We start from the raw sequence: 15938 nt of genomic DNA, 5'->3' as shown, positions 1-15938 counted from the left end.
CCCCTCTCCCACTCAAGACAAAGTCCTATAAGCTGAACTCCTCGTGCTTTTGCTGAGCTGTTCTTCTGGTATAGCATGGCACATTGTCCTGCTGGGGGGGCACTCGGTCCATAGCATTGTTTGGGTGGGCAGAGCATTGCTGGGACCAAAGGTATCCCATCAGAAGACTGCATTGTAACAAGATGGTCAATGCTATTCACTTACTATTCGTAAACAGAAATATTAATTAAGGATTAAATAAAGATCAGCATAAGAAACAAAGCAGACAACACGTATCAGGAATAAAAAAAATCTTGTATTTTTTAATTGACAGGGAAACATCCTTCAGGACAATGGTTGGTCATCACACAATAATCAGCAACGATACAATGTAAAGAGTCCGACCGTGTGTCGAGCCTTTAAACACCTCCCCTGTCCCCTCCCGTCTCCCTCTGTCACAGGGAATAATGGAGGGCTTATTATTGCAGACACACTGACTCTCCTCTGACAGATAGAACACACCTCCTCCCCTCCTTGTAAGGCTTGGGGGGTTTGGGGGTGGGGGTGTTTGGGCCAATCACTGAAGGGTTATAAAAAATAAAAGAAAGAAAGAAAGAAAGAAAGAAAGAAAGAAAACACAAGGCTTCTGATTCATTAAAGTCAAGTTCTATCACAGTTTGAACTTTCTGCAGTCGGGCAACACTTGTGTCAAGAGCGTGATCGGCTTCACTGCGAAGCCGCACCAGCTCAGTGTCAACCCAGACAACACAACTTATCACTGTCTGTCTGTTACAGAGCATCAGGGCTGAGGCTACTCCTACATAAAATATACATCAGTTAATTAGTTTCACCATCACCAGAGTTCTAGTATGTTTAGAGTATCAGGAGGAAAAGTGAAAAAAAAAGGCTCACCTCAACATTAAATAACGTCGGTTCTGAACAAAATAGAACCAACTAGGTTTCCATGTCTCTCTATAAAACTGTATAAAGAGGAACTCTTTCCTCATACAGTAAATAACCACCCAGTATTGCATTGGACAATAAAGAATAGGGTCATTTAATCAGTATTTTATCAGATACCAATTAATCAGAGCCCAGTGCAATTAGGTAGTCAATCTACAAATGGAAACATCTGAAAATGCAAATATCAAAATCTCTAAAACATCCAGATGATTCTTTCCCAAAAGATTTTTTTTTCTTAAATCAGAACATGCAATAGTCAAAACTGTTTCCTCAAAAACAGGATTTAAATACTGAGATCCAAAGATCTGTAAATCGTAAGAACAATTATGCAGTCACTCTACCAAACTGTGTCGATTAATATGGCAATATGCTGTAGATCGGGGTCGTCCGCACTAAGTCAAATAAGAGTGAGACAGAAAGAGGCTGTCCTCAGACTACTTAAAACCTCCCATTTGCTGACGATCTGTGCAGGAAGAGGACATGAAACAGGACAAAGCAGTTGCACAATGACAGTGTGTTCGAGCACATACTGTATTTAAATTATTTTAAACCACGGGATGATCAACTGTGCCATGTACCGGAGGGAGGACGACATCTCGGAATCCGACTCCAGATGTGCTTCTGTGTGTCAGAACTGGAAGAAGAGCGCTATCAAAAGATCAGCAGCGACTTTTCTATCTGTCTTTGCAACATGCCAACCTTCATCCAACTTTGTACTTTTGAACTCCCAACAGCACTGTACTGCTAAATGTGGCTCTTTCCACAGAGGACAACCAATCAGGGGGCTGTGCTGTTGCACGCAAAGGTCAAAAGTGTGGTCCTGTAGCAAACTGAAGCTATAGCCTTCACTTTTTTCTTTTCTTTTTGCCTTTAACCTGATGTTTATCTCACCATTTTGCCCTCTACATGCATACTACTTGGGAAATGTAAAGCTGATGAGTGTGTCATGGAGAATGATAATCTGATGACAATCTGGACCTTCTTTTCTTCATCATCTTCTCATGTTTCAAGGGTTTCTGAAGGTATCGGCTGACTCTCACAGCTGTTAAATGCTAGTTTTAGCCTAATGTAGGGCCAATTTTGTATCTGAAAAATGTGCATAAAAATGATGTCCAATTAAATTTTGTTTTTTAAAGGTTTATTTAAAAGTCCAGTGTGCAGGATTGAGTGCTATCTACCAGCGATGTTGCAGACTGCAACCAACTGAAACTTCTCCCATGTGCCAAGCGTGTAAGAGAACTACAGCAACCGAAGCAAAATTGCAATAACGTGAATGACCCTATCTAGAGCCAGTGTTATGTTGGTCTATTCTAGGCATGGCGCCATGCCCCTAGGTACAATTGTCCCCCACCTCCTGGCAAAATAATTACAGGCCAACATTGCTGTCTTTAAGAGGCTGGTGGCACGCTTATTCTTTAAGCTATGCGGTAGTATCTTGAGAAACGAGACAACCTAAGGCATCCATTGGTACCAACCATGACGGCATAGCTTGTTGAGAAAGGGGTTAAATAACATTCCAAAGTTAGGCGCAATTTTTGGCATGGGAACAACTGGCATGGTCATACTCAAAGCTGTCCCTTGAGCTCTGAATCCGAATGAAGATTGGTTCTATGGGTACCCACGAGTCTCCCCTAAACTTGAGAAGGCTTGTTCCCTGTAAATGGTTCGTTCCTTACAATCAATGCAGTCCTTCAGATTAAAGCTGAATGTCCGTCTTTAAAAAAAAAAAAAAAAAAGGACATCAAGTCTATTTGAAGAACGATGAATCCCCCTTTTTCCTGTTCCAACTCAAAGTATTTGTAGTAGTAGTAGTTGTCTATGCACATCAGATAGTTGGTAATATTAACTGTAAAATGAGAAACTAGTATATCAGTATGTGATTCTTTAACTCTCCTATAGAGACTACTAAAACAGCATGATGGCGTTCTTGAAAATCAGGTATGACTTTTGGTTTTGGTAGGGCTACATGATATCGGTGCATCATCAGTATCGGCCAACATTGGCTTTAAAATGAACTATTAGAATCGGCCAACATGCTTTTTTCTCATTTTACACAATGAATAAATATTACATACACTGAGAAGCATTCTGTTAAATGTTTCCATCTGCTGGTGGGCCATCACAATAAGAGTACGCATGCATAATATGATGTGAATTCCACTACAGAAGAGACTTGATGATCACTAAAATTAGGGAAAAAGTGGATATATTGTATCGGGTATAGGTTATCAGCTAAATAACTTGTTCTATGCCGGCATGTCGGATATCACCAAAAATCCAATATGTGCATCCCTAGGTTTTGGTGTGCCTGCTGAATATTTTCGGTGGCCCCATCTGGCCACGCCTGTGAAAGATCTCTGGGGTGCCACTGGCTCTGGGCTACTATAGAGCAACATGGCTGACTCTGTAGAAGAGACCAGCTCAGTATATCTAAGGTAACAAAAACACAACAATTCTTATTTTCAGGTGATTATAAACTAATGAAAACACAGTTAAGAATATTACATACCATTTCTGCCAATAGATGCCCCTTGAATCCTACACCCTGGACCTTTAATGCCCATAGAAACATATGACACATGAATAAAATTCACGGCTTTACTTGTTGTCCAAGTGGTTTAACACCATTTTAGAGCTTTACCGACCTCCAGAGACCCTTTGTCATTCAGCTAATCACCGACAAATACTTTAAACCTAGTTGGCAATACCTACCAAGATGGATACAATCTTAAGATATGAAATACTGGGCGTGTGGTGATTATGATGCAGCAGCAAAGCACTTTGGTTTTCACTCAGCTTACTGAGGAGTTGTGCGTGTTACGTGCTGGTTTAAAAAAAAACAAAAAAACAATGGCGCCGTCCCAGCCAGCTGCCTTTAAAATAGGAATCAGTAGTACCTAAATAGTTTACAAGCATGCTTCTTGTATACCTGTGCCAAACCGGACTGTGCACAAAACAGAGTAAAATACATATTGTGCTGTGTCAGAATAAAGGTATGGCTTGGTGGTAAGAAAACATTTGTCACTAGGAAGGAAACTGCTTGCCATTCTTTGTCATTTACACCTCCGGGGTTTGCATGAGTCAATCTGTAGATAGGTTAATATAACAGAACTGATATGTAGGTAACAAATGCGGTGTGTCGTCTCAACGTGATCTAATGCAGTGGGTTAGTAGGGAAAATAAAACCATGGACGGGTGACAAATGGATTATTATATAGTCCTCAGCAGAGATGCATGTCGCTCTTCCGCTTACATTAACACCATCAGCGGGTGGGCCTGAGCTCTTAGAGAAATCTACAGTACCTAACACTGCTTCCAGCCACACCCATGCCACCACAGCCACGCGCAGGGGGGCAAGTACCTATAGTAGCATGAACACTAGAGATAGAAATACTCTCAATCATCATATAAAAAAATGGGTTTATATCATATATTATAGTAGCTCTACAGTATGTACGAACACAAAAATGTGGTTGTTTTATGTAGTGTGGACGTTACTATATTTTCCACAAGTATATATTATTATTGCACTCTGGCTACACATATTTAGTAAGTTAGTTAGTTTGGTTGTCTTTAGATGTACAGAAACACTAAGTGGTGTCAGAGCTGATCCAGCTTGAAAACAGCTGTAGAAGGGGGGCTCAGAGATGACAGCTCATGCGTTTTTCAATTTGTTTTCCAATAGCCAGCAGCTCACAGAAATATTTAGCTGCCTTGTTAAGTTGTTTTATAATGTATCTGGGCAAATAAATAAATTGTAGTACAGTAGTTTTTTCTGTGTTGCATAAAATGTACTATATTTTTACTTGCTGATTCTTTTGGAATAATAGCCACATTAGAATTTGAATGTGTGGAGAGCCAGCACACAGCCAGTAGTCTCAACACATTTACACCAAAATCGCAAACTCTCCTCTCCGCAGGGACGTCAGCGTGGAAAATCTTAAAATGAATTTGGCATGCATCACTGAGCCCGCTTCTGAAGACTGTTATTTAGACACCAAACACAGAGAAATCTGAGACGAAGCTACAGAAACACATCACACCCCTGTTCCCTTCTCTCTCTTTTTCAAAATAGAAAAATAAAATCCCCCTCCTCAACCTCAGCTAGCCTGTTGAGAGGAGGGTCGATGCTCCCTCGCTGCTCTCTCCGGTTTTGAAAAGAAACATACATTCACAAGAGGACAACAGAGGAAAAAAAAAAACAAGCAACTTGAAATTCAAATTTGTGTGCAAAAAACATTTTTAGATCTCTATAAAAATATGTGCATATGGATAGAGCTATTTTTAATCTCACCAAATACAGTATTTCCTTTATTTACACTGCACAGATACACAAATAAACATACACTACAGCTCTGCCCTGCTTCCCCTCTCTGTCGTCGCAGGCGTAAAGAATAACATGGCCGACTTCCATGACAACAGATTTTGACAAGTACTCGCACGTAGGAAAACGCAGACACGCTCACTCACACGCACACTTCTGCTCGGATCAATGTGATCGAGGAGCAGAGGAGGGGCAAGCAGAACTTCTGTAGAAAACCTGAAGTTGCATATCCCACAATTCCCCCCACGCTCGCATTTCACAAACCTCTTCCTGTGAAAGGTCAGAGGTTGTCAGCCAGACGCTGCTTCCTGATTGGCTAGCGTGGGTGGGGACAGTGTGTCAAAAAAAACTTTGGCTACGGAGTTAGGTGGCTTAAGTTCTGGTGTGTTATCAGTATTAGTCCCAAACACACCATGTACAGTGGGTACTGTTGGTACAGCCTCAGTGGATCTGCTGTCCATCGAGCTGGGTTTAGGAAAATGGATCCACTGTCTGTTATTGTAGGACGGGACTGTACCAGCGTCTCTCTGGAAAGAATAATTCATGTCTTTTCAGTATCCGTCTAAACAAAAACAATCCCTCTCCCGGTAAACTTCTTTCTCCCCGGCACCAATCTCTGCTGAGGTCAGCCGAGGCCGCTCTGCGCCAGCTTCAGAGATTAAGGACCTGTTAATTCACTTCCTGAAGGCAATGCCCGATGCTCACTGGGCGGTCCTCCGATTCTTTGCACTGAATCCTGCGCCGCTCCCCAGTCTGTTGTCGAAAGGGGAAGAGCAGGTGGCTGTATCGGCATCTGATAGGCCAGCTGACAGTCCACTCATGTATCTGGACTGTGGTTGGTCGAAGGTGAACTGGGGGAGGGGGATGTAGTCCCCTGCGAGAGTGGAGTGCCTCGCGGCGGGGGAGAGGGAGTGTGTCTGTGAGAAAGGCATCGGGACGAGAGGTGCGTGAGGCTGGATAAAGATGTTCGGGCTGATTGGGATGTTTGGGAGTGTAGGTGTGGACGCGTGAGGTGGAGTGTGTGTATGAGTGTGTGTCGGAGTTGACCCCCGCGAGGGTGTCAGAGTGTGTGTTGGTGAGTGTGCTTGAAGCGGTACGTGGATAGGTGTGAGCGTCCGCGTCTGTGAATCCACCGAGGCGTCTTGCGTGTTGGACTGTGTGTGCGGGGTCAAGTCGTAGGATGGCGTCCTGCGTCTCAGCATCATGCTGCAGTCAGCCAGTTTTGGGGGTGAGGCAATGTGGGGGTGTTCCTTCTCTGAGGGCGGGTGGATGGATATACAAGGAGGACTCATCTTCTTCTTCCTGTGGCCGCCCCCGACTGACTGCACCCTCACAGGAAATCCCTGACCACTTTTTTCAGACCGGTGGGCCTCACGTGGAAAGTGTTGGTCGTCACTGGTGATGACAGCCTGTGGGAGGCAGACCTCGATTGAGTGGCGGCGATGGTCCTCAGGGTGACCGGCAGACAATGACGGCGGCTTGTCCAGGACGGCCTTGTTGTCAGCGCTTAAACCCTTCCTAAAGTCACGGTCCGTCAAGCCCACCCCGAGCAGACTGAGAGCGCTCCTCGAGGTGGAAGGTGGTAGTGGGGGAAGAGGAGGGGAGAAGGTGGAGGAAGAGTTGGGAGAGCACAGGGCGGTGTACGGGGAGAGGGAGTGGCTGCGGCCGCTCTTCCCTCTGCTCTCCTGCCCTCCTCCCTCTTCGTCTCCCCACCTGAGGTGGGCCGAGCTGGTGATGTGATACACCTCTTCGTCTGCCGGGTCGCACAGGGAAGCAGCAGAGGGCGGTCTGGGTCTCCGAAGGCTGGGAGGGCGTAAGGGGAGACGGGGGGAGGGAGGAGGTGGGAGAAGAAGCGAGGGGGAAGATGGCGGAGGAGGGAGAGGAGACGGAGAGGAGAGCAGGGGATGCAGAGGGGATGGAGGAGGGAGTGGGAAGGCAGAGGGAGAGCAGGGTGGGAGAGAGAGGGCTGAGGGAGAGGAGGGAGGAGGAGGAGGCAGGGGAGATGGGGAGGAGGTGTGAGGAGAGAGGGGAGAAGGGGAGAGGGGAGGCAGGTAGACAGGGTTGGGCCTCTCCTGGTGCTCACAACCCTGGGACTCCATAGAATCCACTTTAACAGCCACCTGCAACATAGAACACACTTTCATCAGTAAATCTGTTTGGACATTAACACTGTAATAGATGAATGTGTGTGTGTCTCTTACCTGTCTGCGCAGGGCCCGTGGGGAGGGGCTGGGCGTGGGCGGGGCAATGCGGGGCAGAGTGAGGGTGGGAGGTGACCGGGGGTGAACGGGGGAAACGTCTGGTACCTGCAGCAGCGTGCGACTATCACATGGCTGGGAGTGGATCGACGTCACTGAGCCTGAAGGTACACACGTAAAGAGTTTGAATGATACAGGTAATACAATCACATGATCCCAGCGTCAATGCACACACATGCATTTTTACAGAAAACACATGCATATTTGGGCATAAACAAACACGTAGATTCATACTGACTTTTTTCTGTTAATTTAAGATAGGGATGCACCAATTTATCAGCTGAACTTTGCCTTGTTGTCTGCCATCTGCTTATCAGTAAATACGATGGCATTTACCAATGGCAGCGGACGATATTTTTTCTCTTGAGTCACATCAAATTTGAACAGGCTAAAAAGCAGGGCTTTAGACTAACAGTGTCCCGTCATCCCAGATCCTCCCAGGGATATGGAAGTTTTCACTGTACAAATGTTATAAATTATAACGTTATCATGATGTGTTCAAATATAATCTTGTAAAAATTTACTTTTTGACAAGAAATTTGAACAAATACAGCTGTTTGAAAAGGAAATTTGTTGATGTTTGCATAGCGATATACAACAGAAATTAGAGAGGGAATTATGGTATATATAGTTAAACAGCCTCTGAAGCTTTTATTTTATTTTGAAAATATGTTTCTCATATGAAAGACATTTACATGAGGGGGTTGTTTCATAGATTTGTATAATTTAATTTGTGCTCATACAAAATGAGTGTAATGAGGAGCTGAATGACTTTAAAACAGCTCAGTTATATTTTATAATGAAATAGTTGGAATAAATAACAAAAACTAAATAAACAACAAAACACTGGTATCAGCTATTAGCCCAAATGTAATTCTGAACATTGGTATCAGCCCAGAATTTCACAATTGGTGCATCCCTACTTTGGAACATTTTAAAATGAATACATGTGAGCAGTTATTACAAAAGTATAACACCACTAACACTTTATTTTGAGAGAATATTTAGATTTGAGCAACAAGAAATAATTTATTTACAATTGCCTCAAATCTGCAATCAAAATAAAGTGTTTTCTAAAAAAAAAATTCGTCAACACACAGGGTAGGTTGTTCATCCAAACAGAAAAGTTATCAGAGAAGTTGCAGCACTGAGCTGATCGTCGAGGAGAAACTCAATACAAGGCCGGTTTACTGAAAGTAATATTCTGCATTAGACCCTGGTTACATTATCACTTCTATGTGACTGTATTTAGATCATCATATAGCACTGTAATGCATCGTGGCGATCAAGTCCAAAGTCGACTCTAAATACAAGTGTGATTGCAAAACAATGAAGCGGAAGCAACTCCATTTTAAATTCAATTCTGCGTTGAATAAGTGCTGTGAGACTGTGTAACCAGGGTCTTAGGTATTCTGCACACACAGGTCCAGTCCACCTGTGAGTTCAGACGCAATCACAGTAAAACAAGGTTAAAAAACAGCAGCAAAGTCAGAGTTAGTTCATTTTCAGTTGGTACTTTCAGGCCAAGCTGCAAAGCCACTTGATTCCAAATCTATCAAATGAGATGATTACATTTTTTAACGTGTATAGTATTGTGGTTTTGCAGCGTGGCCATGAGGTCAACCGTCATTCTTGTCGAGTATCCAGCCATTCCACAGCTGAGCAGATGAGCCTGTGTGAAGGTTGCGGGGATTCACATGTATCAGCTCATCCACTACAGTCAGTACCTTGGGACAGAGCTGGGTCTGTCCACAGCCTGGCCACAACATGCCATTAGAATCTGACTGCAGATAAAACAGTGCTTGTCAGTGCGTAGATTAGTGTTCTCAGCATCGTTTACTGCTCCTACTTTGTCTTTGTTTGTAAAAACCCAAGCTGGAACTGAGGGTAAGAAACCTCTAGTATCCCATCTTGATGAGGTCTAATTGCCAAAGACTTTTCACATTGATCACTTGTTCACTTATGTGTTAAAAAAAATATTATTTTCTTTCAGAATGAGTCTCTACTGACTGAAATACACTTACTACTGGGGAACCAAGACTCCATACAAACCATATACTTGAAACTTCAGTGCTTCTTTGACATTAAATCATGGCATTAACCAACTGTGGCTGTAGTTTAGTTAGTTAGTTTGGTTTATCTTCAATTTTTTGTTTCATGCAAATAATTTTCATCCATCTGAAACGAGATTATTAGACACCACTATTTTACAAAACATCCTCTGGTAAAACATGTACAAAAAAACTAGACTGAGTGCATGCATACATCACAGAACAATCTTAGTCCATGTGATGTTTATTGAATATGATTAGTGTCTGTGTCTGCTAAAACAATATCAGTGGCCGTCTAAGGTAAAGATGAGAAGCGTAAAAAAAGAAGCAGATTTCATATCTAATATATTTAAATCCTGAACAGATGAAGTAATTCCTCTTCTCAGATAAGTTACCTGAATGCTGGTGCTGGGGACTGAGCTCTACCTCCTCCAAAGGATAGGGGGCGCTGGCTGGCCGCACTGGTCTGAACATGTAGCTGTCGTTAGGCAGAGAGTGCATCCTGGATACAGACATCTTCCTTAACGACAGCAGGTCCTGGTCGCCGTAGTGCACCTCTTCTTCCTACAGGGGGAGACAGAGACCACAGAGTCTGGCACTGATGATACTGCCTCTTGCTGCACATACTGTTTCATTATAAAGTCGTTAAATAGAGAGACATATTGAGAAACATGTATCACACATAGCCAGCGCTACATCCCTAATTACAGTTTCAGGGTCAGTCAAGTTTCCTGACTAACAACTGAGTAAGGTAATGTCTTTCCTACCTCTCCAGGTGAATTTGGACACGGCCCAACGTAGGTCCCTCCTGCTGAACTGTTGCTGGAGGTTGTGCTTGTTTTACGTTGCCTCTCCATTGCCATTTCCAAGGCGATCTCTGCGTCCATCTCTGCGTCCTCTTTAGCCTCCTGCAACAGGAGATATTGACAGTGACAATACATGAGTGTCATAAAACCAACGTGTGTCTATACCTTGGGCTATCTACAAAAAGTCACACATGTACACACTGACCTGATGTGTCTGTGTATGTCTGTATTTGTGCATTTTCTTAGCCTTTCGAGTTACTGTACCTTGTTGCTTTCCTCCAGATGTTTCATCAAAACAGCCACCACCACATTGACCAGAACGAACTGGGCCATGAGCACGAACGTGACAAAGTAAATCGGAGAGACCACGGGCAGGTAGGTTAGACAGTGGCGGTCTTCCGGATGACACTCCCTTAACGTGTCCTTAAAAGACACAGAGAAGGATGTAAGAAGAGAGAGGGAGAGGAGGAGCGCACACACACATACACATAACCTGTGATTACAACTGGATATGCACAACTGAACAACTGTGTCAAATACACCCGAGGCTACATCACAAAGCTTTAAAATCTAAACTGTCGGTTATATGATACAGAGCTTCATTTAGAGGGTTAGAAAATCTGACATTTGGAAGAACTGAGGGAGAAACAAGGACAATGGGGGCGATGTAGGGCAGCAGAGCATGTGCTGAAAACGCAGCTGCTGTTACTTTCTTTACTCACGTACACTATTTACATCAGCAAGTGCTGCTGCTGCTGCTGCTGCTGTATGAGGGGAATCTGCAGCTTGCTAAAGTGATAGAAGTGATTGATAACAAACCAGTTTCATGATGATGTCAGGCTTCAAGGTTACGATCAAACAGCGTCCTGTGAGGAGCTACTGGCGGTCACGGGTGTGATTTAGATGTATGAGACGACACGAAGAGGTGACTGTTTGATCTAAAACAACAATAGCAGCTCCCACAGAGATTACATGCTGCAGTAACATCAGAACTGGGAGGTATTTCTTCACTGAAAGAAGAGCAATGAGCGGCACTGACTTCTCCTGACTGGCCCATGATAGACGCTGTTAAACAGATGGTTCACCCAGTTACCTGCCAATATTTTTGGAACGTGCCTGCCCCTTTCCAAACAGTTTCCAATGACGTCTTCTGAGACAGTTCTGTGTAACAAACCATCTGGTGCATCTGGTTACTTCCTCTCCACCACTCCTATCGGATTAAACTTGTGTTTACCCCGTTTGATATCCCCTTGGTTAACACTTAAGGATGACTCCTCTCTGAGTTTTGTCTTGCCTCAACATTAAGGATGTAACATTAGGGCACTGCTATTGTACATGTACTTTTTTCTTCTGGAATGAAACCAAAAAGCAGCCAAACATACGTGCACTCCTTGGAGTGGAAATATGAAAAAACGTCTATTCTCAAATGATAAAAATCCACAGACATTCAACATTAGGTCAGGAAAGTCAACATAAGTATGGTGGTAATTTATATTATTATAGTTTAACACTAAAAAAAAAAAGTTACTCTCATTATCAGCTGGCCTGTTTAAATATATTGTCTGAGTCTGTTATGGATGATTAATGATTGTATCTTTATGACATTTTTAATAAAGTAAAAATGAAGATGTGAAACGGGTTGACATTGCTCAGCTCTAAGCCACTTTATTATTTCATAATTGGTTTTGGAGGTCATTGCTCTCTCTGCGGTTATGGGATAATCTAGTCATCATTTGTGTGTGTGTGGTGTGTGTGTGTGTGTGTTCATACTTTCATAATCCCATTCCAGTTGTCTCCAGTGGACACTCGGAACAGTGTGAGGAAGGCCATCCCAAAGTTCTCAAAGGTTGCGTGGCGACTCAGACCCTCACACGGGTTGTTGTCATTGCACTCTGATCAACACACAGACACAGGCAGACGTTAGTTACACCACACTATAGACGTGACTGTTAAAAAAGAAAAGCTAACAGGGGTAAAAGTGAGCATGAATGATTTTATAAGTGTCAGTGTGCCATTCAGAAAGTCCTAATGCTTCAGTCCTGTTGTATGAACGCAGTGTGCACCGAACACACAAACAGCTGCTAAGCGGCGTGTCCCTGTGGACGTGGCAGAGGAGAGGAGAACAAGGTCTTGATCAGTCTCAGGGTCAGTTTGACAGAAAGCCCATAGGAGCCTGTTTACAAAAACCAAACAGCCACCAGAAGATAGCTGTCTTTGTTTCGAGCCCTGGGTCACATTAGCAGGGAGATGGAGAGACACGAGACAGTCCTCGGAGTATTGTCTACCTTGTTTCTTATTCTCAGGATCAACCGCCAGGAGATAAGCGAGAGGCGTGCAGCTCTGAGGAAGTGGATACGGCAACTTTACATAAAAATAAATGGAATAAAACTTGACTTATAAAGCTTTTTTCCCCACATGCGTGTAAACAGTGAGCTCATTAGAGGTTTGGTGTGTAAGATGTAGGGGAATATACTGGCTGAAATGGAATTTAAATCTTTCATGCATGAATTATAAATACCCCTGTCAAGATTTTTGTCTTAAGAAAACAGAATTTGAAGGGTTTTTTTTAACATGCATTTTTTTTTATGTACACTCGGGTGGACAGCATGTGTTAAAGTTTTCAATTATAGAAATATAAAACAATGAAATAACTGATATATATTTTTTAATGCTTTGAAACTTGTGTGTTCACATATTTTAACATTTTCTAATACTATTTAATGTGATGCAAAAGCGTTGAATCTTGCTCCTGACTCCTCAGCCTCTCCACTCTGTCACACACAGGAGAAGTTTTCCTTGAAGGCTTTCACCCAAAAGCTGTTTCAGACCGAAATCCAATCATTTTTACCCAAACCACCAATTTTTTCCTTACCTTTACCAAGAGATCCCTCTTTGGTAGAAAACCCTCGGGGAAAATTTCTCCAAACTGCCCTCATTTATCCCTCCTGTCTCTCCCTCCCTGACTCAACTCTGGGTCTTGGCTCTTCAGGCCCACACACACACACACACACACACACACCTCCATTTAACTGAATGTTTTTTCAATTAACATTCTCTTCAAAAACATTGTCAAAAATAAAATATTCAAAAACAACAATTTGAAATCATCCTGAGCTGCACATTTGTTGCATTCCGTTGGCCATATTGGTTTTGAGAAATTTGTGTTGCACTTACAACACCTGGCCAGTGGGTGGCAGTATGTGTCATGACACAGTGGGACCAACTGTAGTGGTTTAAGTTCAGTGTATAGTGTATAATCACTTAAAAAAAAGGAATAATTGTGTTTTTGTTACCTTAGAATGAGCCATTTATTTTAACATAGGGAGCTGGTCCTCGTCTACAAAGATCGCCATGTTGCTCCACCATGTTTCTACAGTAGCCCAGAGTGGACAAAGCAAACACTGGCTCTAGATAGCACCATTCACATTTTCGCATCAGCCAATGTAGTTAGCAGCCCCTCCTTGACCAACAGTGTTGGAGATCTTTTAAAGTGAAATTGATTAATTCAGTGTTTTTACCGGTTTAAATCACCGGGTCCATTTGTTCTGGACAGGGGACCTCTGTGGATAATTCTGCTCCTGGTATAAAGAAATAACTTCTCCCCAAGTCTGAGTCATGGCGCAGTGGCAAGAGGATGGGGATGAATGTGGGCATTATGTTTCAAGAGATCAATCATTTGATTTAGATTTGAATTCAAAATAAAAATCTATTCAATACCAGCTACGCTCAAAATACCTCCTGTTGGCTCAGCAGCTTGAATCCAAAGCCATGAGCATTAACATTCAAGTCCCCATTCCATCCCCTTTCATATTTCCTTTTCATATGACCTTCTCTTATCTGATCAGCCTTCCGCAGACACCGCGGCCACAGAGACCAGACTGCCAACATGCAGTAGTAACAATGTCTTAGGTCTCCCAAAGGAATTCCAGATCTTGCGATGTCTTTGTTATTGCCTGAGGGCAGAAAGATTTCATGAGCCAATTAGGCCGCTTACTACTGGCCAGTTATTTCACAACACTGTGCGGAGCGGAAGCGGGGTTAAATATTACAATATTAACATGTACACGCATACCAAATCCTAAAATGTCTTCAAATGGAGGCTTTTATTACCATCATGCTTTGTATTCACTGTCAGGCCCAACATACTGTAATTTTCAGTGGTGAGTAGGCAAAACATTGGTTCAGCTCATTATCATGGAGCTAAATGTCAAGTAATACTTTCCTGATCCTCACCGAGCTGCACTGGAATATTCTTCACCAAACTTCTCTATAGACATGTACCAAAATATAATCACTCCTTCAGCTTTGTAAGCCTTGAAAGAGCTTCTAAAGTGAGGCGCACACAGGGAGAAGAAGGCGCATCCAAAAGCTTTTGTCAGAAGCTTGACAAAGGCAAAAAATGGAGCAGGGTTTTTACTTTACAAAACTGGAAAACAGACATGCTTTCATTTTCCCACTGTGGCGGCAGCATAATAACATTTCACAGGGAGTAACCTCTTCATCACCAAGTTGTTTTCATTTTGTCCTCCCAGATGCCTTTTTCAGCTAATCCTCTTCCCTCACACATTGTTGCGCTCCCAGAGAAAAATGAGCTGGATGGAGCGGGCCTATTGAGGAAGCGGTACGTAAATAAATGTGATCATGCAAATGTGATCTTTCCTTGTTAGGAACAGGTCTCTGATGTGAGAGCGACGGAGAGGAAGGGAGACGGGGAGACAGATGGGGGAAGAGAGTGAGGATTCAACAGAGACAGCTCAGGCGGGGAAATGTGCTGGAAGTCGTGACTGTGGTAGTAATGACTGGATTCAAAAACCTTCTTGCTGCAGCTTCAGCACCACGGTACATGTGTGTATGTGTTTTTTCGTTGCCAGCAGTGTTACTGACCCAGTTTGCCAAAGAGCTCCACTCCAAGTGCAGCGTAGATGAAGAAGAGCAGCATGAAGAGGAGGCCGAGATTTCCCACCTGGAAGACATACACATGTCAGATCTCCCTCTGCACATCAAACACCAGTGTGAATAGTTCTTGTTTAAAGCTGCAGGGAACTGAAAACATCAGGATTTATTTCATTGTCTTCATTTGACACTAATCTAACCATGCATTACGAATGGAAATAGCATATTTCCGAAATTGTTTTATACTGAAGTGAACTTTTTGCCATTTGAGATATAATGTAAATACCAGGATGACACACATTAGCTTGCACGTTGACATCCTCATTGACACTGCTCCTATTCAAACTGGGATCCTGCATTTCTCACACTGTGGGTAGAGTGGCAATTATTTGCTCGCTGGCAGGTATATTCAAAGCTTTAACGTCTTTGTGCTTCATATTAGCGAGGCAGAGAAAACAGGTCATGAGCCCTTTTCCTTTTTATTTTGTTTTTAAACTGAAAACCTGCATTTGCATGCTACCCGAATTCAGTTTGATTTTCCACAAAGGATGACTACACTGATGAACTGTCTATAGGATATTCAGAGAGTAGCTATGATTCAGAGTCTGATTCTGGTTGTCTGGACATGGTTCCCAACATGGAGGTGGCTGAGCAAGTGAGCTCA

The 15938-nt window shown here is 43.0% G+C and overlaps 1 protein-coding gene across 5 annotated transcripts in view; it reads right to left on the bottom strand.

Moving 5' to 3' along the window:
• Positions 1 to 275: 275 nt before the first annotated feature.
• The window catches only part of cacna1ha (calcium channel, voltage-dependent, T type, alpha 1H subunit a), a 163676-nt gene continuing 148013 nt past the window's right edge, over positions 276 to 15938 (bottom strand). For 4 of the 5 annotated variants that reach the window (XM_049560998.1, XM_049560997.1, XM_049561001.1 and 1 more), the window contains exons 32-38: positions 15266 to 15344; positions 12152 to 12273; positions 10646 to 10804; positions 10343 to 10483; positions 9971 to 10139; positions 7468 to 7625; positions 276 to 7386 (exon numbers count right to left, since the gene is read on the bottom strand). In XM_049560998.1, the coding sequence (XP_049416955.1) occupies positions 5968 to 7386; positions 7468 to 7625; positions 9971 to 10139; positions 10343 to 10483; positions 10646 to 10804; positions 12152 to 12273; positions 15266 to 15344 (2247 nt within the window). In that variant the 3' untranslated portion in view covers positions 276 to 5967. Of the gene's footprint in view, positions 7387 to 7467; positions 7626 to 9251; positions 9309 to 9970; positions 10140 to 10342; positions 10484 to 10645; positions 10805 to 12151; positions 12274 to 15265; positions 15345 to 15938 lie in introns of those variants that run through there. The other variant, XM_049561002.1, reaches the window with a different exon arrangement.

The sequence above is a fragment of the Epinephelus fuscoguttatus genome, linkage group LG19 (genome assembly GCF_011397635.1).
Source record: "Epinephelus fuscoguttatus linkage group LG19, E.fuscoguttatus.final_Chr_v1".
Taxonomy (NCBI): domain Eukaryota; kingdom Metazoa; phylum Chordata; class Actinopteri; order Perciformes; family Serranidae; genus Epinephelus; species Epinephelus fuscoguttatus.
This window is presented reverse-complemented; position numbering and strand designations above follow the sequence as displayed.